At 45.8% G+C, this 25,040-nt stretch overlaps 1 protein-coding gene across 1 annotated transcript; it reads right to left on the bottom strand.

Moving 5' to 3' along the window:
- Window positions 1-4,469: 4,469 nt before the first annotated feature.
- Window positions 4,470-24,961, bottom strand: TBC1D2 (TBC1 domain family member 2). The gene is made up of 14 exons (XM_026866659.1): window positions 24,698-24,961; window positions 22,515-23,014; window positions 21,731-21,863; window positions 20,686-20,827; window positions 18,489-18,625; window positions 17,687-17,874; window positions 16,345-16,731; window positions 15,392-15,502; window positions 13,569-13,753; window positions 11,899-12,369; window positions 10,658-10,778; window positions 8,471-8,656; window positions 7,701-7,822; window positions 4,470-7,004 (listed from the first exon to the last, which is right to left on the bottom strand). Exons 2-14 carry the CDS (start codon window positions 22,920-22,922, stop codon window positions 6,803-6,805), a joined length of 2,793 nt encoding a protein of 930 aa, XP_026722460.1. The 5' UTR covers window positions 22,923-23,014; window positions 24,698-24,961; the 3' UTR covers window positions 4,470-6,802.
- Window positions 24,962-25,040: the final 79 nt, after the last annotated feature.

Genomic DNA, 25,040 nt, shown 5'->3' with positions numbered 1-25,040 from the left:
ACAAGTGACTCAGATTTGCAAATCCCCAATGAAGCGGACAGCAAGTCTCCAAGTCCAAGGATTTATTAACTACCCACAATGTACTAACTGAACACATGATAATTGGCCAAGTATATAGCAAGTTGTGGCAAGCAATGCAATATGCCTTGCATTTCTTAATGGGAAAGGGAAAAGAGGGAGATAATGGGAATGGGAAAACACAGATCACTGGTCTGGGTTTCTGTGCTGATCCCACCACCAAGGGTTCCAGGAGGCGGCCGTCGTTTTTGCTTGCATCCATCTTCTTCGCTTCAGTGCTCTCTCCAGAACCCCTCCCTTTCTTCCCCCTCCTTGATTTATACCCACTTTCCTTGGGTCCATCCCCTAGCTCAACACACATGTGTATGTATCCCATGTACGTGGAGGGGTGAGGTGTTTTATGGGATGATGTCATTAGCATGATCATGTTAGACTTCATTAGCATATTGAGGGATGTTAACTTTAATATGCATTTGGTGGATAATGAAGCAAAGTTCATTCACCAGACAGATGGCCCTTGAAACTTGCCCAGGTGCAGCAGAGGAGAGCCGTCCTATGTCCACAGGGCTCCCCCCTCCAGCTGCATCCTGTGTTATTGAGGCAGCCTTACTAGCTTCGACCTCCACAGAAAGCACCCTGTGACTCATACTTTTGTCTTGGGAGTGTTTGAGGCATTTTTTTCAATCAGCCTCAACTTTTGCTTTCTCAGGCTGCTTTTCTTAGTTTCTCGCAGGCCTGGTTTCTCATCTCTCAGACCTGGCTGAGCAACCGCTGCTGATAGCCTGTGTCCATGGAAGTGGCTTGTGGCAAATAGCACCCCCCACACAACACTTGTCCTGTTGTGTAAAGGGCCTCCAGCAGCCCTGAAGAAAACAGTGTTGTTAGTCATTTCTGTTGGGATCCAACAGCAGAAGTTGGAGCAACTTGCCCTTGTCCTGATTTTAGTTGAGGTAAAGTTAATCTTCTTCTAGTAACTGGTACAGTGCTGTGTTTCGGATCTACTGCGAGACTAATATTGAAAACACACTGAAGTTTTAATTGTTGCTAAGTAGTGAGTGCTTCTCCTAAGTTAAGGATTTTTCCGTTTCCCAGGCTCTGCCAGCAATCAGGTGTACAAGAAGCTGTGAGGGAGCATGGCCAGGACAGCTGTCCCGAACTAGCCAAAGGATATTCCATACCACAGAACATCATGCTCAGCATATAAACTGAGGGGAGCTGGCAGGGGGTGGATCGCTGCTTGGACATTGGTCAGTGGGCGGTGAGCAATTACGTTCTTTTTCATTATTATTATTATCTTTTTTTTTATTATTGTTATTATAATATTTTATTTTAGCTATTAAACCATTATCTCAACCCATAAATTTTACTTTCTTTTCCAGTTTTCCTCCCCATCCCACTGGGAGGGAGGGAAAAGTGAGCAAGCAGCTGCGTGGTGCTTAGTTGGTGGCTGGGGTTAAACTAGGACAGCCCTGTAACTGTCTGCCATCCCACATTCTTAAGTGCTAGAAATCAGTCCAGAGGCAATCCAGTGTCACCTCTGGGTACCTCTTCCCAGCTTGTGCAAATTAACAAAAAGAGGAAAGCTACCACCACAGACAGCAGAGTTCATTATGGAGGGGAGCCTGACAGCAGCACCATCGAACACCACCGTCAGCCCACCGCTAGCCAGAAAACATGTGAGGCACTGCAGCCTGTAGCAAGCCACAAGAAAGAGCAGAACTGGCACCTGTTGTGGCTGCTCTGTGTTGTAGGTGCTATGTCGGTGTGGCCAAATCTGTGGTATCTCTGCATCTCTCACCTAGCTGGGAGCAGGTTCCAGGGAGCAGGGTCCTGCCTTGCAGGGAGCAGTTGCAGATGTTGAAGAAGACATGAGACAGAAGGAAAAGAGCTTTCTGCTTAGTGGTATGCCTTGCAGTCCTAGGAAGGGCATAACCAGTTTGCAGGCATGATATCAAGTCAATTTACTTTAATATCACATAATACTGGTGCACAGCCCTGTATATTTGCACTGAAGGGGAGGCACTGCACTGAGGACAAGGGGCCTGACATGCCTGTGGTAGGTTTGGATGGAGCCACACGAAGGAAATTGATAATGAATTATACCCAATTAGCATCATATTTAACAAGAACTTCCATAGTTCCCACCTATTCTGCTATAATTATTTCCAGCCCTGCAAAGTTCATTATCACTGGCTGTGTCACATGTATGGGGTACGGTGGAGGCTGGGCTCACACACCTACCACGTTTGGGTACTGATTTTAAATGCCATTGTAATGGTATTGTCAAAACTGGAAATACTTTCAGCGTTTGTGGCACCAGCATTCCCCCTCAACGTGTGAGAGCTTTTATCATGTTGGAAAACGTTAAATTAGCAGAAGATGAAGCAAAAAGTATATCACTTGGTTATAATTTCCTCTGGAACTCTTCCTCCCTGGAAAATGCTGCCATGAACAATACTTTTATAGTAACAGAATCACTTTATGAAAGAAAGGTATTTTCAGCAGGAGGCTGTGATGTTGGGCAGGGCACTACTTTTTCTCAAGGGACCTTGAAACTTAATTTTACTTGCTTTGCATGTTGCTTCAAAGCTTCCTAGCAGCTTGACACCAAAACGTGCAAAAGAGGTTCTGTATTATGAAAATTAAGCTTAAAACCAGAGCAGATACTGATCCACCAGCTTTGCACTTGGCAGGAAGCCATCAGTTAATAATAGGAAGAAATGGGGACTTTGTCTCAATGGCAGTGGACCATGTGCCTAAAGCAAGCATCCTGACTGCAGCGGGACAGAGGACTCCTCACCCCAAATGTGCTTGCCACAGTTAGTGATATCTCCTCTTCCACTAACCTGGTGTGCCATTTTTCTCTCTGTACAGATCCTGAAGCTGAGCAGAAAGCACACAGGAGTATTCTCACAATTTAGCACCTCAGCACAGCCCGCAGCCTCTCACTGAACTCTAGGAAAGGGGTTAAATTACCCTGAAGGGCATTAAATTGTATCACCTCCACTACTATGGACCTGGTGTTGGAAAGTGGTTTGTCTTCTTGTACCTGGCACGTCCCTCAGCCAGACAGAGCTAACGTTCTGTAGAAAAGCTCTTAGCACTGAGAAATGGCTGGAGAAGTCTCAGCTTTGGCTCAGGCCACCAAAGTTAGCACTTAAATGGGAAAAGAGCCAGCCCCAGGTCTGTGTCTGTGACAGTGGTGGGAGGTTGCAAGCTGGAGGAGAAACACAGCACTGTGGGGTAGATCCTGCTACAGGGTGTTGTTGCTTCCTGCCCATGGACAATGCCTTGTCCCTTAGCTCTCTCCTTCACCCAGGATAAGAAGCTTAAACTTGGGATAAACATTAACCCAACACAGAAACAACCTCCCCAGGAATGCCTCTCTGGGGCAGCGTGTCAGGATACAGGAGTGGATTGAGTGTCTTTGCTGCACATGCACTTTTGCATGCAACAGCTGAGCTCTGGCATATAGAGGTAATGGTGGTTCAGACCAAAGACAGTGCCAGCCCAATACCACGCAGGGCCAAAATGGGGTGAAGAAGGGAAGTCTCCCAGCCTGTACCTCTGTTCAAACCCCTGTTTGCAGCTCAGGGCTTAATGAGCCAGCAGTGGCTTTCTGTATGTTTGGCCATCATGCACCAATTTGTCCTCTAAAAACCATATAAACGCTTGGTGGCCCCAAAGTCTGCAACTACAAACTGCACATTCAGGGGGGCAGGGACAGAAATCTCTACTATCCTTTTGAGGACTGGAGCTGGTATCCCAAGGTTTAGATTAATGCAGAGACAGAAGGCTTAACTTAATAACTAATGTTATGCATACATCAAAGCTAGGCAAGGGCTGACTCTGGGGTGGAGAAACACCTGTTTTATCCACAGGCACCAGCACAGTCAGAGGAAACTACTGGCCTGTGCAACCGGGTCAAACTGTTTTTCAACCACAACAGTTGGCCATGGCAGCACAAATTATGCTTGTGCACTTCACGTCAGAGTAACCTCTGTTCAAAACACCCCTGGCACTGACTGATACTCACTGCAGGTACTGCAGATGCCCAAGGAACCTGCCCAGGGCTAAGCTAACATCTGAGCGCAGCTGGCATTTTGTGACATGAGGTCAGTGCTTTTCAGTAGCTAAAAAGTTTGTGAAGCAGAAGAGAAGTAGAGCAGGGCCCATGAGGATACACTAGCTTAGCTCCAAGATACAGGACTGCACAGGCCTTGCAGATATTCCTGCATCCACCACATTTTAGTAAAGAACGACCACAAGTGACTGACTGGCAGTATGACCAGAGGACATGGCCCTCAATGAATACATATGTGGAGCAAAACCAAGAGCTAGTGAAGACACAACTGAAGAGAAATTTTTAAGAACCCTAAGATATCCTTTCCTTATGATTTCAATTAAAAATTATTTTCAGAATTTTCCATCAGGGACAACAGCTTGATCTTTGTGCTTTCTTCAGAAACGTTTATTTTTTAACAAGTCCTTATATACCACACAGACCAAACCATAGCCTGATGTACATCTACAGTATATAAATAAACACTGGTCTAATAATGCATGCTTCAAATGCCTTTTTCAAAAAACATAAGGGCAGAATGGAAGAAAATATTTTTAAGCTCTTGCAAAAGGGTCTAGGAAAAATACAGTTGTAAGTATACTTCATGGTCTTGATTTCAAAGATAATGCCTTTTAAAAACCCATAACAATAGCAAAAAATCTGCATTTGTGCAGACCCATGCACGTAACAGTATGAGTAAATTAGATTAGCAATATAATCTGTAAAAAACCTTCTGCCTTTTGAGCTTCTATAGCTAGGTGGCATCATTTTAAAACCAGTGTATTTTTTCCAAGATACTGTGGCAAGATTCCAGTAACATTTCCTTCTCAGCCCACACTTTAACAGTGCCTGCAGTTGTCAGTGACATGCAGGGGATCTACCTCACTCTTGCCTATCTTTCCACTCTCCTCAAAACCTCCTTTCCACTTTGATTACTTCAATACTGTGTGGTTGGGCTCCATGGCTCTCTCTCTCAGCTCAGACTTCTGTAATTCTTTGAAACTGGCTAATTTGTCCAGTTGTGCCTGAGGCAGACCATGTGCCTCAGGTGAATAGAGGCTGGTGCTGTTTCCACTAGAGTCAATGATCTTGGCTACGGCCCACCTGGCTGAGAACAGTACAGACTATGAATGCTTCTTTTCCCTTCCTCTGCAAGCACTGATGACTTTATACCATGAGAGTTTTAAAGGAGGCATCTTTCATTGAACGGGCTTGGGTTCAAGGTCAGTTAAAACACAGAGACCCCTTACAGTGGGGTCTGCTGCATGCTGTCAGTGCCAGCACTGCAGGCACACCTGGAATAAAGCACCACTCAGCAGGAAAGCAGGGCAGCAGGATCTGGCACCATGTTAAGGAAAGCAAGTTGTATTATCTGAAGCACTTGACTCATCCTGGGTCTGTGGAAAACTGAGCTGCACATGCAGGGCATCCAGCCCAGGGGATGGGTGACCCTGGATGGCAGGGGAGAAGGCTATCAGACCCCATCCCCAGAGGAAGGCAGGGCATCTCTATGTGCTAGACCCATGGAGGCCAGCTCCTTGGTTCAGAGAAAATTAATGTCTTTCCTAAAGAATATCAAGCCATCTTTTGTGACCTAGTCCAAGCAGTTTGCAGGTTCACCCCCAGGGTGCCATACTGCATGGGTCAAGCACCTTCAATACTGGAAATGCCTACAGAAAAGACCTCCTCCCTCCCATGAAAGGGCATCAGAGTCAGGAATATCAACACAGAAATCTGACACAGAAGCAGCATAACTGTGAGGCAGAGAGAGGTGGCCACACGCTCATCCTGACCAATTGTGAGGTGATCAGAAGACCCAGCTGTCTCCAGTAGTCAGACTCCATAACATTAGGCCTTGTCTGGAGTCAGGCAGTGGTTGGTCTCACACTGAGATAAGAGCTCCTCTACAGAGCAAAGTCACCTCTGCAAGGCACAATGCTGCCCGGGTCAGGCCAAACCATAGATGGCTCTGCTCAAAGCTAAAGAGAAGTAGCTCCCAGCATTTCACAGCCAGGCAGGGAGGCAAACCTTGTATTCCCATGCACTTCCACAGTAATCAAAATAAACCAGAGACAACTCTGCTCTCCTACAACCCATTTCATTTGTCCCAGCCTGAGATCCATGGAAAGATACCCTCCAGCTCCCAGGACTTCCTCAGGCCAAAAACTCATCTGGAGACAGTGTAATGACTCAGTAACTGCAATGTTAAACACATGGTCTCCTGGCAGGCTAGTCACTCAAGGCACCATGCCTTCAAAGAGCAGGTTTCCTTCCTTTCCAATTCAAAAGATTTAGGTACCAATGAGGAAGTGCTCTTAGTTCACTGTTTCTGGCGATTTTACTCGTATATAAAGATCTCTTTCAAGCCTCCATCAGAAAAGGTAGAAAAGCCCTGCCTGGATGGGTCTTTTGCACCATGTCAATTTCTGTCATGGTACCACAACTGATATTTCCTATCAACCTTCAGCTGTAAACCTGAACTGCAGAGGACAGAATGGGCTTAATGTGGAGAAGTACTGAAGAGGATAAACTTTGACACCTTCTAATCCATTATAAAGTTTGGCTTGGTACCCAAATGGTCTTATACCTACAGCCTTGCTTCCTGGGTCAGATGAATTCCTGCTGTGACCACCTTTCCCCCACTGCTTCATCTCTTACAGACAGTTGCTACTGGAGACCTTCTGCAAGGCAGGAGGAAAGTAATGAGGAACTCTGTTTTTGTTAAATCTCTTCTTCCTCTTCACTAACAACCTCCTCCAGGTCCTGAGGCCCCTGCTCTGCTCTCTCTTTTACATAGGCTGCCTTGATCTGCTCCAGCTCGCGCAGTTCTGCCTCCAGCTCTTCCCTGTGCATTGACCGTCGGTTCCTCAGCAGTTTCATGGGGAACGGGTTTAAGTCATTGAAGGCAATGTTCATCAGCTTCCTACAATGGAAAAGACAGGTCTGGTGAACCTTTACTGGCTGCTAACAGATGGGTTATAACAGATACACCAAGTGCATCCTGGGGTAGGCGAAAAGTAGGGCCTCAGATTCCAGCTCTCTGAGCTCAAAAGTCAACAAGCAGCAGTCTTAAAGAAATCACAGGCAATTCCTTCTCACACAAACACCAACCCAGGCAACACTTCAACAGCTTTACACCACACCACTTTTTAAGGTACTGGTGTGCAGTCACCAGTCAGGAGACAGTGGATTGTCAGGAGACAATTCTGATGGTCCCTAGGGGAGGAATATTCCCAATGTTGGGCTCTTCTGATCACAGAAATCTTCCTCTCAGATACATGTTGCCATTAAAGGTTGTGAGTGGTGCCATTTCCAAATACCCCAACTATAGCTAAGAGAAACTCAGCAAGTGAAAGCACAGGTTCCACCTTCTGCAAAAAGAAGGCTGGCCCAGACTTTGTGGCCTGCTCTGCTGTAACATGCCTTTGCCCAAGCCAAAAAGACTTTAAGTAACACCGTGAAAGAAAGTCAAACAGAGACTAGCTGATCCATGTCCCATGGACCTGCCAATGCGCATTCATCTCTCTTAACAGACTGGTCACAACTCTTTTTAGGATGACCTAACAGGCAAGCAAGTACAAACCCAAGATGGAAAGCTGTCTACAACCCACTGTCATACCTGCCATCCATGATCATTCTCGTGAAGAAGCGTAGGTACTGGTAGACCTCCACACTGTCATGAATTCTTAGGATTTCCTCCTCGTTGTATTTAAAAATTGCAAGAGCATAACGGAAAATCACCTGGAAGGTTGAAAGGTATTTGAGTTGACAAAGTCTTGGGCAGCTGAGGGATGAGACCCTCCTGGCGTAAAACATGGGGTGGGGCACACTGCACTGTAGTACACAGTGGACACTGGGCTTCTCCTGGTCTCAATAGGCTGTGTTAGGACAGGCCTAAAGAAGCACATTGCTGATGCTATGAGAATGTAAGCTAATTTACAACCCCAGAGCATACCAGGTCCTTCAAAAGGACCCCACAGGGATTTCACAAGGGTTCTCCAGTTCTCCCTATGCATAGGGGCAATGCAAGACTCACATTTTCAGATAGTAATGCTCTACCCATCTTCTGCTCCCTGTACCTGTCATACTCTTAGCTGTGTCCAGGTCACAGAGCAGAAGACACCATGGCCTGTCAGAAAGCTGCTTCATAGCAGGATTATCTGCTAAGAAGTGCCAGGGATACTGTGCACAGTATCATGGACTAGGCCTGCCAACCGGCAGGCCTAGTACACTGACAACACAGAGGCTCGAGGCATCAAGGCACTCCATGACACAGGCAGGAAAGGACAAGAGGCTCAACCCCACATCTCTGACACGTGTATGCCCATCGCCCTGCCATCATGTCACAGAGGTGATGCAGATAGGAGGAAGGCCTAGACAGAGTTGCACCTTAGTTCCCTCATACAAGAAGGCATCCCACACTCGCAGGAGGATGTCGCTGACCAGGCTGTCCACAAAGGCCACCAGAAACCAATTGAAGGTGATGAGTGAGACATCAATCCGATACTGCTCAAAATGAGCCATGAGGCGAGGCAGCTTCTCTGACAGGAAATCTTTGAAGACTCTCTGATCTACCTAAAGTTGACAAAAAAGAAAACAATGAAGTCCTAGTCAAGAGCAGTCCTGGTGCTGGAGGAGGGGAGCAGTGCAACAGGACAGTGGCCCACACGTGCCACAGTAATCACTGGTGCTGCCTTCTATCCTAACTACACCCTAGGAACAGCAGAGCATCCTTTGTCTACCAACTCTTCAAAATTACTGAGCAGTGTACTTGTATGCTGTACCCAGTGCAAGGTATGGAGCTGAAACAGGGCCAAGATACAAGCAGAGATACATAAATTCTTCTCATTTAGAGGATCACATTTCTTCCCAGAATCAAAGGCAAGAGGGAAAATACTGCAACATTTTCCTGCATTGGTCTCACTGGTATTTCCTCTGATGTCAAGAGCATTCAGTTGTATGGCAAGGATTAAAACCTGCTCAGGTCTGAATGACTGACTGCACATGGCCCACAGAATAAACACCTAGAATCCCCCTGATTTCACAAGCATGACCTGATCTCACTTTGCTTCTCTTTGTGGTTCGAGTACTGTTTGTGCTGATTCTGGTTGCATGAGCCAAGACACAAGAATGCAGTTGTCAAGATTCTTGACCCAGGTTTATAAAGGCTTCACTTCTGGGAAACCACCCTCATGTGGTTTCATTAGGGAAAGTGCTAAGGAGCAAGATCATGGTTAGGTCTTCTCCTATGCCCTATCGTACTACTGCCCCAGCTGTGCCAGCCCACTTAAGTTTGGCACAGTGGTAGAAACCAGATGAGGTAATATGTTCGATCTTTAAAATCTGCAAGAGCTAAACCATAAGTTTTCTAGCCAGCTCAGAGCTTTTACTTTATCAATCCAAACCACAAAGCATCACCACAGACCTTCCTCTCTAAATGGATCTTGGCTAGACTTTCAGAGACCAAAGATGAGGTCAGGAAGTCATTCTAAAAAACAGGTCCTCAGCTGACAGTCTTTTCTCACCAAATGTAGGGGAGCCTCTGTGTCTTCAGTTTGCTATGTTTTCCCTGTCAGTCACTATTTGTCAAGTATTGAGCGCTGCCTATTAAATCTCACAGATAACACTACCTGCTCTGGATAGACATTTTGCTATCTACACAGTGATTTGGCTACTTCCCTGGTCTGTGGGTTGGCCTCTCCACCAGCACACCACTGTTCCAGTAAACATTAGTCAAACAATTCAGTTGCACAATCAGTCACTCTCAGCTACTGACGTTTGTAGCCTCATCTACTGTGGGCCCACAGATACAATCCTCTTCGCTCTGAAAGGACCACAGATAATATAGACATCAAGGTCACAGCCAGGCTCACCAGCCTGGGCACTGCTGGGAGCAGGTGGTACGGGCAGACAATTACAATTCCATTGGCCTGTATGGGATCTACCTTGGGTCTGTGTCTGCCTCAGAAGACATATCTGATACAAGACAACACATCCTGAAAACCTTGAAATGCAGTGAATTTGAACCAGGAGGGTAAGTTACTCACAGAACATTTTACATCAAATGGACAGAGAGCCTTCTGATCTGCAGGGAACTGCAAAGCCAGATCATGAACTCAGGCAAGTACAGTGAATATAAAAATCTCAGTATTTTCTTCCACCTGCCCATGGCACTCCAGAGATAGGGTGCAGTTTCCAAAGAAACATCTGAATGGCTGCAGGATGGTGCTTTCTTCATACTTAGTTCTACACATGCCAGAGTTTGCTGGTTCACCTCTACTAGACCCTCCTTAAAATAAGTAACTGTGCAATTAATAGGCACCTTACTTCTGACTAACCTGACCTTCAAGTGATTACTCAGGAGCAGTGCCCAATTTCCTAGTGCTGGGGATCAATTTTGCTGCTCCTGTGTGTGTAACAGCTTTGTACTCTCAAGTCTGCCACACCTCTGCAATGGAAAGGACTGCAAGGTGATATTATTGTCCTGTGAGAAATCAAACACACTGCATGATGACTACTTGCTTTTAAACCTTCACTGTATCACAGTCCAAGCAGATGTGAGGGCGCGCAGCTCACCTGTGACGTTATCAGTGTGTCACTGTAGTAGTCTTCTGGCATTAGGTTCTCCACAATATGGACTAGGCACCAGAAAGCACTTTCCTCATCTTCCAGGACCAGGAGGGCAACAGCTGCCAATCTGTGATGGACAGTACATGGTGAGGCAACGCATTACTGCGGGAGACATAGACCAGCACAGGAACTGGAGAATCCAAGATACCTCTTGGCATGTCTCTAGCTCCATGAGCATCCAAAACATCAAACATGGCAAGACAACTGATCAGAGAGGCAAGTGATCTATCTGTCTGCAGGTTTCTAAAGGAACCATGAGGCTGTGATTTTCTTTCCTATGTGCCTCTGTCAACAAACAGGAAGCATCAAATACAGAACTGGTGTGACAAAGACAGACTCCCTAGCTAATGGGATGTCCTGTAGATCTGCTGAAGCTAGCAGTGTGCTGATTTTGGCTATTTCAGTACAGGATAGAACTCAAGAGATACTCCACGTTATATGACATAGCTCACCTTCCCATATATTCTTCTACAGCCCTTACCACTTTCAACTCTGACTTACCCCCTTTCAGCCAGACTGGAAAAATAGTATCTAATATCAAGGGCTCTCTAGAGTGCTCCATCTTCAGATCATCCAGAGAACAACAAGAATCGCTTATACAGACTTGCCTCATGTGAAATGGTCCAACAAGAAATTCCCTTCTTACGGCTAGTCACTCTTTTACTTGGCAAAACACTTCTAAGAAGTCTGGTTTTATCTTTCCTATAGCCTTCTTTGAGAAGTGAAAGAAGCCTTTAGACTCCCTGAACGCTCTCTTCTCCAGATGGAACTACCTCAGTTTCTTCAGCCTCTCCTCATGTCGTTTGCTGCAACTCCCTCATCTCTTAATACTTCCAACATTTTCTCCAACTCCTCTCAGCAAAAAGGGGAATCACCAGGGTGTTCTACTGCTGAGCACATTAAGACTTAGAAATTCAGTCCCAGTTTCAGGCTGTTATTCTGGAACTGCCTTACTCTACCTTCTATAGCTACTCCTTCCTATTCTGTAACTATGGATACATGAAACAAGTGCATCCTGATGCTTGCTTGATCCCAGCAACAACACTGGGTGAAAAATGCAGGAAAATACCTGTAGCCAGCATAGATAGAAAGGCAGAAGCCTGAGGTTGCTTGAATCACAGCCTAGAGTATGTGTCTACACCTTCTCAGTGCTATCCCATGAAGCAGCAGCATACCTGGCTCCTCACCTGTTCAGTCCCTGGCAGTATCCAATGGCAGGATTGTGCCAGGAGAATGCCAGCAACACCCTGCGGAGCTTGGGAATGAGCTGGGAGGTGGGAGAGGAAAAATGTTTGTTGTTGGTCAGTGTGCGAGGCAGGTCGAGTTCAATCTGCCGGCAGGCAGGGTGCTCAGTGCTCTGGCTCTGCCGTAACAGCCGCTGATAGTGGTCAGGCAGATGGCTGCAGTGCCGGCTGACAATCCACCTCCAGACTCGTTGCCGATGCTCCACTGGAATGCCACTTCGGATCAGGTTCTTCAGCTCTGCAGAGGGGCTCAGCTCTCCAACACTGTTCCACCTGTCACGGAGGGGCTTCTCCACTAATTCCTGGCTCCGCAGGTTGTTAGACTTTATCTCCAGGGCTTGGATTTTGGCCAGAAGTTTCCAGTCCTCAACTTCATAATCAGGTACAGTCATGAACCCATACTCATCATACTCACTGGAAGGACACAAAGCAGAGGTTAGTTCAAATGAGAGGCTGGTACCTGCATCAAGGGCCACTCACTGCTTGGGGCCATGCTAACTACAGCCTGCTTCCAGGTTCCTGTCACCCACGCCAGAGCACAGGTACTCCTCCTTCACTTCTGTAGAAGCTACATTTGAGAGCCTGCCATGCCCACAGAGCCTTGAAGACAAATGAGAGCCTGCAGCAATGGCATATACACATAAACTCAAGTGTAATTCTGCTCTGAGCTATAACCCAACCCCATCAGACCTCTCTCACCTTGCCTGCTCCCCTGGCCCTAAGGGAGTATCTAGCTCAACCTGTATACCTTCTCCCTATCATGTCCTAATGCAGAGACAGTTCTGTAGGAAGGGACTGAAAAGGCTTTGAGGCATCAGACCAAAGAACAGAGATCCACAGTCCCTTCTGTTGTCTCCCTGTAACAATGCAAATATCCCACTGATCAGAAAACACCAGGAGTGCTAATAGTACATCTCAATGAGGGTTTGTACATCATCAGTTCTCAGGCTGGGATACTTGTAAAATATCATTATACTCTTGACAGAGAGACCAAGCCTGGGCTTGGAGTCTCATCTCCAAAGTTCACAGGAGAACCTGCAAGTCTGACCAGCCAGATGAAATGGAAATGGCTAAAGAACTGGGATACTAACTGTGCAGGAAATCCTAAAAACAAATACAAGGACCCCAGCAGCACTGGTTGCAAAACTCTCTGGAAGTCTCCAGTCCAGCCCCACTTCGCTGCAGCACTTCATTGTCCCCAGCACTAGAACAGGAGAAAAGTGGCTTTTTATAGCTGGGACTAGAAAACCCCAAAGGGTGGAGATCCCCCACCTCCCAGATGGCCTTCTCTCCTACAGAAAGAATTTACTCTCTTGTCCAGTGTTTACCTCCCAGGCACACCATGGTTGTTGTCACTTGCCATACACTCTGCCACTACCAAGAAAAGTTTAGCTGTATCATCTTTAATTTCCCCTTCCTACAGAGATAAGCTGCTATCACACACTCATGGTCTCCACACCACCAAACTAAATCAGCCTCCCCAACCTCCACTCCTGTGTCATGGCTCCAAGTCCCTGCTATAGAAATACCGTCTGATCTTTCTTGCCTTTGCATTCACCTCCACAGCCAGACTCCTACAAGGTTGTGAATATCACCATGCTCTCGCCCCTTACCTTACAGGGTTCAGGTTAAAACCTTCTGCTTCTTCCTTCACATCCCACTGGAGTGCTTCCTGGATGAGTTTCCTCACCAACTCAGCATGGGAGCTGGGCAGGCCAGGCACAGACTCCTGCAGCTTCCGCAAGACTGTCAGGTATTTGCTCTCCATCTGGCAGTTTCGTGCTTGCAGGCAGGCACACTGATGGGGAAGTAAGAGGAAACAATAGCTCACTGATGGTTCTTCCTGCATTGCCACTGGTCTCTGATGGCCTGGCCTGCACGTAAAGTGAAGACTCCTAAACAGCAAAGCCCCAGAAAACATATCCAGCAGTTTTCTACATTCATTGTAACTGCAGCCATGAATGAATTACTGTGGTCTACAAACAAGCACAAGCTGCAGTAGCTAGCATGCAACAGGGGTTGCTTATTGAGTGGGAGACCTACTACAGCATCACCTACTTTATAGCTACTGCATTGCATCAGTGGATGGCCATATCCCAGCCAGCTCAGTTCAGGACACAACTGAAGAGTCACCACAGCAGCTGAGTTCTCTGCAGGCTTCTTCCCTGCTCTTAAGACAAGTTCTCTACCCATCATTGAGCTGTATCCTGACAAAACACACTACTCCTAGGACTGAGCTATGACCACACCATTTTCAGGATCCATGGTAGCAGCACAGGCAAGGTCAACACATGCCCTTCAGCAACCCCCATCCCATGGCTCTGGTACACAACATCATTTCTCATGCACAGGAAACCCAAGTTCAAACAGCAGAACAGTCCCTACCACCACCACACTCCTGGACATGCAAAGCAAACTAAAGGAATGAAGACTGTTATCCCTACTCCACAAGTGGAGAACTGAAGCCACACAGGTGGCACGACTCACCCAGTGTCTCACAGGAAGCCCAGTGAAGACACCTGATCAGTAGGAAGCAGCAGTTGAAAACAAAAAAAAAAAAACAAAACAGAAATTACAGACCTAGGCTGCATATAGAGGAGAGAGAAAGGAGCACGGGATACTGTCGAACTACCCCTTTAACCAGTGTTTTGCCTTACATTGACCATGTTGGTCTGATTACTTCCTTTCTGGAGGTTACAGCAGTTTCAGGACCACAAAAGGGCAGTAAGATAGAAGGTAAGGCAACGTTCCAGAGGACTAGAAAGCAAACAGATGTAAGAATGGCAATAACACATCACAAGCAGCTTTTTGCCCTGTTCCAGAATCCAAGACTGTGGAGACATACCTTAAAACCCAGGGAAGTAAAACCCAGGGAAAACCCACAGAACAAACACCAGCACACACCACCAGCCTGGGGCAGTGGTTCAGGACCAGAAAGTAAGATTAGACAAGTTTTAGAGTAACCAGGTTATGCACACTTAGAAGGCTAGACACAAAGCTGAAGAAAACATAACTGATCTAGCTGCAGAACCTGAGAGTGTTGCCCCCTCACAGTGTCAAGTCCAGTATTAAAATCGAGACTAGACAGAGTCAGGACCCAGTCAGTCTGCCAGCTCTCAGGAAAATTTTCTGATTCCCTACACTTAGTGTTGCTTTTTTATTTGTATCCAAAAGTATATCTGAAATGCAGAAATCTGGGTTAAGTTCCAGCATCCTTAAGACTGAGCTTCACAGGTATTCTACTTTTATTGAAGAATGAAAATGATTATATCCCATTTGGGAAAAACATAAAGCAGAGAAAAGGTCATACTAAAAAAAACGCACTGGGAAGAAAAATTATTGCTGGTGTGTTTTGCACAAAAATCCATTCCAGTACCAACTTTGGAAACAAGTTAGTAACAGCTCTCACCAAGGAAAATGTATCATTTTGCCTTACCTTCATCAGAAGGGCTTTTTCATTCTCACTAACGCTTGTCCAGAGCCGAGTAACCTGGTGGATCTCCGAGTTGAGAAATTGGTTCTGGGTTTTGTATGCATCAATATCATCCTGCCACAAAGCAAAACAGTCACACAAGGCGAGCTCTTGAGGGGCTTGGGACCCACTCCCAGTTCAGGGACCTCAGGTGTGGATTGTGTAAAGGACAAGAAAATATATCAACAATTTTGTGTTCTGGGGAGAAGACAGGACTCTCCAGGACTAATACCGCCTACAAGGGAAATCAAGGCACAACATTAAATAGAAGTGTCATGCATAGACAAGTCACTTGAAAATGCTAAGTGCACTGCATATACTTGCTTAGAAAACACAGACATCTGGGTAATATAAAGCTAGAGAAGCACCTAAGCAAGACGATGAACATATGTGTTTTGTTTTATGTTTTTTTAAAACTGACAAAAGTCTCATCTCAAAGGCTGTCAGCAAAAATAAACACTCTCCCACAATGCAGTAAGTGGATCCTTTGGCAATTCTCCAACTCACACTAACTGGTCATTATAACATGCATATAGTGACATGCAACAGGCTGGATTTGAGAGAATCGGGATATATCAGGAAACTGCAAGAGGAACACAGAAACACAGAAGAACAAAGCTAGTGAAGGCAGCAAGTGAGACTGCAGCTATGAAACAAAAGAAGACTGAAGAAAGAGGCAGGCACTGAGTGGTGACATGAAGTCAATAAATAGACTCTAAGCTGAAGCTGATACTGAGCAAGGTGCTTCTGAGCATCCTATTGGTATCAGGTGAGCCCCTTCCAGTCTGCCTCTGGTTTGGAGACAGATGGAGCAACTACTAGAAGTATATTCTGTGCTTCCCACAAGGAACACCCTCCCACTGAATCAGAGGGCACAGAAATGGGAGACCCCAAATGACCTCTGCCATCTCACACACCTTCAGGTGGTCAATCTCCTCCTGCTGCTTATACAATGTTTCCGCAGTGATAGTGTTGGCTTCTTGCAGGGGGTCAGAGAGTTCTCGGGCCATCTGCTCCGTCAAGACCATGATCACTTCCTGTTTGGCGTGGTTCTTCTCCATCAGAAGCTGCACATGTTCCTTGAGTTCCTGGATGTGGCTGTCTCTCAGAGTCAGTATCTGCTCCAGTTCCTTCTTCTCTTGCTCAAGAGTTTCCAGTCGACTGGTGAGATCTGCAATTTGTCTAACTTTGTGGCGCATGAGCTCCAGTCTGTCTTTATCTTCTGCTGCAGTGAGATACATACTAGATACTCGCTTCTCCTGCTGGGCTGCTTCCAGAGCTTTGTGGAGAAGCTTAACCAGTTCCTGGAAAGCGAATGCAAATCCTCCATCACATCACAGTGCTTCCCAGGACAATAGCAGCACAGACCCAACCAGTAATGACTGAACAGTGAAAGATCATCAGGATCCTGAAACTCCTTTCAGAAGCAAAAATGAATGCAGCAATCTTGAAATCATAGTGCCTCCCCAGCAGGCAAGCTCTGCTCTCAGAGCTGAACCTGCAAGGTCTCTGCAGGAGGGAGGGAGGGAGGGAGATAATGCAGTCTTCATCTATCTGTGCTACCAGAAGGAAACTGGTATATCCATTTTAACCTTCCATCTGCCAGAGTCCTCCGTCACTCCATCCCACGGGAAGGCATAAAAACTTGCCCCAGCAACATGCTGCTGATTCAGGCTCTGTCATCTCAGCCATTTAAGGAAGCAAATCAAGGATGCAGCTGACTGCCCACCATGGGACCTGACTCTCCTGCCTTTTCTGCTGGAAGGGCTACCAACATCACTAGTGGAGAGCTTGGTGTTGCTCACTGCTTGTGAGGAACAGTACTATTCAGGAGAGACAGCTTTTGCAGTGACCCATGTACTGATTTCTACAGTCAAATCACTTCTTAATGGTGGATCACTTCAAAAAGAATGACCTGCTATTAACAGTTCCTGCCAGTGTCACAGTACCTATTCAGGACTGTACTTTGTACATTCACTGAGCAATAAAGATGCACAAGCAAGACACACGCAGAGCCCACTGGATTTGTTTTACTTCCTTTTACCAGCTCATCTGCTAGCTGCACTTCCTAGTAATGGCTGATTGACAGCCCATTCTCCCCTGCACAATAAGGCACACACAAAGAGGTAACACCAGGAGCTTCAACTGGTCCCCAATGAGTGCCTGATGAGCACTTAGCATAACACCAAGATACAAGTGAGTCAGTTACCAGTCTCAGGGCTCTGCCCTTAGAAGCAGCAGACTTTTCACCGCACTCACCTTCTGTGACTTGACTTCCTCTGTGAGTGTCAGGATCTGTTGCTGTAGGACACTCATTTTATCCATTGGGTTCCTCTCCCTGGACAGTTCTTCAGGCAAGCCCAGGAAGCCACTGTTCATCCACCTGGCTTTCCTAACCCAGTTCATCCTGGGCTCCATCCTCCCATCCTCCGCGGTCCCCTCCTTAACTGAAAGAAAATAGGGTTAATTTACACAGAATTGGGTTGCTACTATGGACTCCTGAGTCTTGCTATGGGGGGACCCACAACAGTTCATCAGAGAAGACCAACACACAGGACAAGGAAAACTGACCTGCTGGGATCCAAAGGGCTGAAGGACAGACAGTACGGATCAGCCAGAGGCACCCCCAGAATAAAGAAAGCCATGACATTTTATGGAACCTCTTAACCCACTTTGCACTCCACCCATCTATCTTGCACACAGCAAATGCAAGTTACCACCATTGACAGGTAACTTCCCAAGCATGTAATGGAGCTGCTGAGCTTAGCCTGTGACCATGCAAAAATTTAACTTCTACCTCAAAGAAATACCAGTATGGGTTGACACTATGGCTGATATTTTTGCCTCTGCAGAAAATTCCAGAGGTAGGAGATAGATGCAGTCTGAAGCAGAACCAAAGAGTCAGTCTTGTGCCAACAACACAGGAAGGGACCTGAGACAATGTGATAGTTTTCATGTCCCATGATGACTTGCCACCCTCTCCCTCCCTTTCCTGCTAAGTCTGACTCCCTGCTAGAAGGCATCATACTCAGACCAGCTCACACAGCTCAGTAACAAGCACCTGCACACCCCGTCTCCACTTCCACCTCTTGCTCCTCATCCAGGTTCTCAGGAGGTTCCTGGAATTCACTGAAGTTAAAGACGTTCCCACTGTTCCCCCAGAGCTGCTTGGAGCCACAGATATTGTAGACAGTATTTCTGAAACAAGAAGAGAACAGCGTAGTGAACAGGTGAAGTCACGATCACTGCAGCCAGTGCATATTCAAGCTATTCAACACTATCTTCTATCCCTTCTCCCAAAACCTTCATGTTCTGAGAAAATGAACTGTTCATGGCACTGGTCAATCTGAGGAGACTAAGGTTGTAACTGGTGTAGATCATGAAGGTGCCACAAAATCAGTATCAGCACGGCAGTGTAAATCAGCTGGAGATCTTTACCTGTGTGTTTGAGCCCTACAGATGAAAATATCAGACTAGACAGAGTGATCACAGGTACCAGTAGACCAACCACATCTCTCCCTCCTTTCCTTCCTTCTTTCCCTCTCTCTCTCCCTCTCCTCCTCCTTTCCTCTCTCCCTCTGTCCCTTTCCTTAGCTCACTTCAGAGATCCCCAGGTGCTAAGAAAAACTCAACTATCTGCAGCACAGGCAAAACTGCCACAATGATCACATTTGAAGCAGACACAGGTCCTGTGCTCTGAACCAATTCAATAACCTTGCCACAACAAACTCAGTAGACCTTGATGCATTAAAGAGATTCAGGAACAAAATTGCAGACCTAGAAGACCCAGAACCAGTTTGTCATAGCTTCTGCTATCAGGTATTGCCAGAATCACTAAGAGATGACTTTACAGCATGATGCAGAACCACAAATGCACAAGTATCTTCTGTAAAACCTGTACAAGAAGGTGAGACAGTTGCCTATCCCTATACAGGTCTTTTCCTATGTTGTCCATCAGCTAAAACAAACAAGCCTGTTGTTCTAGCCTGTCAGCTAGTTCCTAACGGTAAATGAATTTGGCATTTAGATATTGTTCTCCTTTTGCCTTGCTACTCTAAGGCTCCACAGCAGAAAAGCAGATGTCTGACCTCAGAGAACATGTTGGCACATAAGATCAGCAGACCTTCATTCCCTGAAGTCTGCAGCTGGCACTCGCCCAACAAAGCCTTCCTACTTTTCTGTACCTCATGCTGCACTTTGTTTTTCCTCTGAGACAGCAGCAGCTCATGGATGTGATGAACTTGGCTGAAACCAGACATGCTACAGTCAGCAAGACCCAGCCTGAAGAACCAGGAGAGCCATACAATTTGAAACTGAACAGAGGCAATTGTTATTCAAGCTAGCAAAAGCAAGGCTGGGGAAGGGGGAGGAGATACGATTGTATTATTCTTAATCAAAGTAAGGAGGAAAGAATGCATAGCCTGTAAAATAGTACAGCTGACTCTGGTCCTCTCTGATCATATGGGGGGTCTTTCTTCCTATTAGCATCAGATTGTAGCCACAGTATCAGTGGTAAAAAACTATAGCAAACCTCCCCACCAAAAACATCTGGCAGCTGCCAGGCTACCTACCATACCGGTGGCCGCTTACACATTTTTGGTTATATGTAAATAAGTGACTAGGACATACTTAAGGAGATACTGATGAGGGTTATCTTTGTGCAACTGTAACTGCCCAAGCCTTGTAACTTGTAGCTCTGATGGAGCTACTTCTAACTGCAGAGAGCAGCATCACTGTAGGCAGCAGGAATGTTCACATACTTGGAACTCACCAAGGATTAGCAAGCTGTGCAGTGTTGGGCCATATTACGGGCTCAAGAGCCTTGAGCTTGGAGTTTCTCCTTTAGAGAGTGCACTACATTGAAGGTTCTCTGAAACCAATGAAAAGTGCTAATGGGCTTCTATCACTAGCCTACAGACTACAGCTCAACCTGCCCATGAGACTTTCCAAGAGCAATGTGCATATGCATCGCAGTAGGCATGCAAACCACTACCTACACTGAAGAAAGCTTAACCAAGCCCTAGGTCTTCCACTAGGATCTTTGCTAAGAGAGCTAAATGTGAAATGTATTAGAACAGGGGATGTGAAAGACCCTCTGGCAGAAAGTTTACTTTTGTTTGGAATATCCTTCAAAAAGCTGCTCCAAGGTTCTTCCACCTAGGCAAGAGTCCCACTTCACACAATATGTGACAGGCAAGGAAGGCACAAAGTAGCAGACCAGCATGTCAATCACACTGCAGCCATCCTCATGTACTTACTGTAGCTCTGTCCAAGGGTGCTTAAGGGAGATGTTCTGCAAAGCAGTAGATGTTTGGGGTGCAGGCAAAGATGCTGCCTTCAAACCCACTGCTTCTGTTGGTGTTTTCACTGGAGGCAGAAAGTCTTCACTGTCAACAACATCTAAGTATAAAACCAAACCAGGACACAGAACAAGTGAGCAAGACAGAATTTCATGGGACTTTGGCTCCTTCACATAACTTGAGAGCCGCAAGATTTTACTACAGGTACATTCCATGTTCAACTGGCCAGGTGGAACAAGGACAGCAGAGCAGGTTTCTTTAGTTTTAGGTCAAATTATAGAAGGTTCCATGTACAAATGGAGTAATCTATTCAAGGACAATCAAGTGGCTTTAGCCATTTGTATATGAGAATGACTAACCCTAAACAATCAAACATTAACCACCTAAAGGAATAAGGAGGGGAGCTATTGCTGTTCTTTTCCCCCATACCAAACAGTTTTTCATAGTTTTAATATATAGATAATACTCCACAAACCAGTTTGTTACTTAATCACTGCCTGCTGTACCAAAATGCCAAGGTACCCAGAACCTTTTAGAGCACCTACTAGGGACGGGGTTATTTGTTTCAATCAAAATGTGCATCTAGTCATAACAGGTAGACACCCTGCTTGTGCTCTCCCCTGATCTATCGGCCTGTGTACTCCCACTGCTAGTAATGCACATCTTCACCCCACCACTGCTGAAAAAAAACTTGCTTGTAAATTTCACAGGCTTCGCAAGAGGAGGATGATATACCAAATGTGTACACTTCACATGCATGAGGAAAATCAAGAGGGAGTTCCTAAGATACCTGAGCATCTCTAACCACATGCTGTGGATTAGGAGACAGCCCATTCACATTCATCCATAATAAGGCCAGAAGTTCCAAACATCGACCAAGCATTGATAGTTGGCACCTGCATTTAAAAACCTGGCCAAAACCTCTGCCCACTTACAGATGAGGAGCACCATTCATCACTGGGAGGCTGAAAGCAAAAGGAAGGCTGTCATATGAAACACCTACTTGTTCTGCCAGCCAGAGGTTCATTGACAAGCTGGGAGCTGCCCACAGGAAATCTGCTCTGAGTGTTGCAAAATTCCCAACGTCTCATTTGTAGCTGCTGCAGCCAGTACATCATTGCCTGTTTGCTGATTGCCTAACACAAAACAGGAAGGGGAGGGAAGTAATCTCATCAGCATGAGACACAGTCTGAAGGGCTGACCACTTCACTGCCCAAGTCAGCAGAAATAAAGGCCAGCTGTGTCAAGACTATGCTATATCCTCTAGTCCTAATACTGATTTGGGAGGACAGAGTAAATCTTCAGCATTGCCTTAATAAAGGAACCTCAATGCACTGCTGACCTCATATTAAACATTTTTTAGCTTACTATCCTCCAAGGCTAAGCAGAAATGTCATGATTATTTTAGCCAGGAATCACCCATATCGCTTCTTAATAGCAATTTTCTCAGAGATAAAAATCTAGAAAAGGTTCCTGCTGGAGCAACCATTTCAGACAGGGCAACTAATTTCTGTTCAGCAAATTACATGTGGACTGCAGGACTCCTCAATGACTTTAATTCAGCACCCACTTCAATTTTTACTCCTACTCTGTTAAGCAACAGCCATCTCACAGGTAATGGAGTCCCAGTCTTGCCAAACAGTGCAAGTAATTGAGATCCAAATGGTAACAGTCCAGGCTGGGAGGACTAATGTGAAGCTCAAGCTAAGGGGTATCTTAGCAGAGATGTGTCTGTCCTGATGGGAAATGTTTTATAACAGACCCCACAAGAAGATGCTTCCCCTTACCTTCAAGGTAAAAACTCTGCTTGGTGTTCTGATCTCAAAAACCCCTTCCCCATTTTCCACCTTGCAGTCAAAGCTGGCATTGGAGAGATCGATAGACCCCAAAGGGTTGATGTCCTGAGCAGTTCTGTAGTACAGTAAATGGCATTTGTTTTCATCATAAAAGAACCATCGAGACTTCCAGGTCTTGATTGGCCCCTTGATGCCCAGCTTATTTAAATAGCCACAGAGTTTTTTTCTGGATGTTTCTCTGCTGGGTTTTAGCTGTACATTTTCCAGTTCTCCAGAAGAGGAAAGCATATCTTTCTGTTTTGCTGAGGCACCATTGCTGCCATTATTGTCTGGATTTGACTTCACTAAATTGCCTGGAGAGGCAAGGGGACAATCTCCACCTTCTGGTCCTTTTTTCATCTCTTTCAGGAAATATACTCAGAATCAGATTGAAACAGGAAATTCTCTAGGTAAATAAATAACAGCTGATCCCGACTTCATTGTTATAGAACCTGCAGCAAATGAAAAAGGAGGAATAAGCTCAGGTCTCTCATACAACAAAAAACATTCCCTAGCTTTCAAACTGCCCAGCCAAGGTCTCCAAATTATAGTTTCTGTCATTGTTCCCTGCCTTGCTCAGCCCAGTTGACCTCTATATGACTGGTTTCTCCCTCTTCCATTCCTAAATAAGTCTGAACTAGCAGCCAAGAAGCAGTCCCCCAATATCTTGTGTGAAAAGTAAGTACAGTCTGTGGGCATATCAAATCAATAGCAATAACCAGGGCATTTGAAACCACAGACAAAATGTTAAGTAACAGCTGCAGAAAACATAGCAAGATAACAAGGTCTGGGAGGGCACATACTTGGGTCAAGGGATTTCAATGTAAGCATATCCTGGCATTTCCACTCAATGTTCAGCTAATATTTTAAACCATTTTAAATCCTTATAAATCATTTTTGTCAGCTGAGGACTGCTACTAAAAAGCCTGCATGTCATGTGTTTGGTCTCCAGTCAGTAGGCCTCGTATGACGGATTATGCATCAGAGAAAGTAATTCTGTAATACTTGCAAAAGAGACTCAGTTGCTCAGTGGCCAAAGTAACCTGCTGGATTCCCAAGAGGAACATAATGTGCAACAGTAAAATAGAAAAATAAGACTGGAAGGGATCAGTGAAGATCTCTAATCCAACTTCCCTCTCAGAGAATGGGTTGACTTCAAAGCCATAGCCAGCACAGGTCCACATTCAGATGATTTTTGATCACATACAAGGATGGCAATTCAGCCATATTTCTGAGCACTTTTTCAAGTGCTTAACCATATGGCAGGTGTGATTTTTTGCTCAGAGGTGCAGACACTCATGGCCCTTGTATAAAAAAAGCTAAAACTCCCTGAAAAATACCTATAAATAATTTCTTGCATTTTTTTCTGAAATAAAAACATCGTTTACAGATCAATAAATTAAAAGACTTTCAGAGACTTCAAACACTAACATATCTGAAGGCACATATGTAAGCAAACAAATTGTTGCAGTGTTAAGTTAGTGGGAGTCCAATTGCAGACACAAAACTATTAAACACAACAGCCAGCTGTGTGACAAGTGAATGGAGATTAATACAGTGCAGCACACAGAGATGTTACCCAAGCTCGCACTCTGAGGAACGACTTATCCTCATGACTGAAAGAAGGGTTACCCAACCTAGCGCTAGCTAAACCCCATCACATTTACTGCTGTCCCCTCCTGTTTTCCACATTAGCTTTTTAGGCAACTATAGATAACGTTCCCGCTTTTTGGAGAGATACTAAATTTCTTTTAGTTCACTCCCCTGACACCATGGGTCCTGCTGCTGAACACAATCACAAATGCCAGGAACAAACAATGCTTCAGCTAAGCTTCTGAAACATCCAGAAGTTAATTTCCAAGAGAGTTTTGCCTGGCATGAAGAAACCATCATCATAAGAAAGAAGCAGTCTCAAGTCTCTCTAACCCTCTAGCCTGGGGTTTTTATGGGAGTACCAGCATAAGGACCTCCTGTACCACCTGAAGAAGACTCCATCACGCTTTCACCTCTTGCCAGCATGATGGTCCACATGTCCTCACCGTTAACAAGATCAAGTAAGCATTTTGGGTTCAAGTACCAAGCTATAAGGAGTCATGTCAGATCTGCACTGCAAAGCACTCTAGAGAAGATCTCACCTCCTTAAGAGAAATGGAGAGATGCCCCTGGAAGTCACCGTCTGCTTGCACAGAGCTACTGCTGCAGGCACCACCAAGCAGGCAACCACAGCATCCAAAACAAATCCAAGTGCTACAGAAGAGGGGCTTCTGCCTCAAGGTTCCTTCGGTGCAGTCGCTGCCTGGGAACGGTCTGAAAGAGATACTCTGCTGAAAGCAGCTCTGATGCTGACTCATCAATGAAAGGAGAACATCAGGGTGAACCCTGCACAAACCCTTCTGGAGCTGCGGCCCTACCGGCCCTCCCCGTGCCTCCCCCGGCGCCGCAGAAGCGCCTCCCAGCCCAGCTGCACCGCGCCAGGGC

Source organism: Athene cunicularia (genome assembly GCF_003259725.1).
Source record: "Athene cunicularia isolate RWA chromosome Z unlocalized genomic scaffold, athCun1 chrZ_part3, whole genome shotgun sequence".
NCBI lineage: Eukaryota > Metazoa > Chordata > Aves > Strigiformes > Strigidae > Athene > Athene cunicularia.
Note: the sequence above shows the minus strand (reverse complement) of the source record. Positions and strands in the feature narration are given on the sequence as shown.

Bases quoted from the DNA above. Each gene is read 5' to 3' on its own strand.
- TBC1D2 (XM_026866659.1), bottom strand. From the start codon at position 22,922: ATGAAAAAAGGACCAGAAGGTGGAGATTGTCCCCTTGCCTCTCCAGGC. The intron at 18,626-20,685 runs GTAAGTACATGA...TTCTTGTTTCAG, and splicing joins CACCCTTGGACAGAGCTACA to AAATACTGTCTACAATATCT. The intron at 8,657-10,657 runs GTGAGCTGCGCG...TGTCAACTTTAG, and splicing joins ACACACTGATAACGTCACAG to GTAGATCAGAGAGTCTTCAA.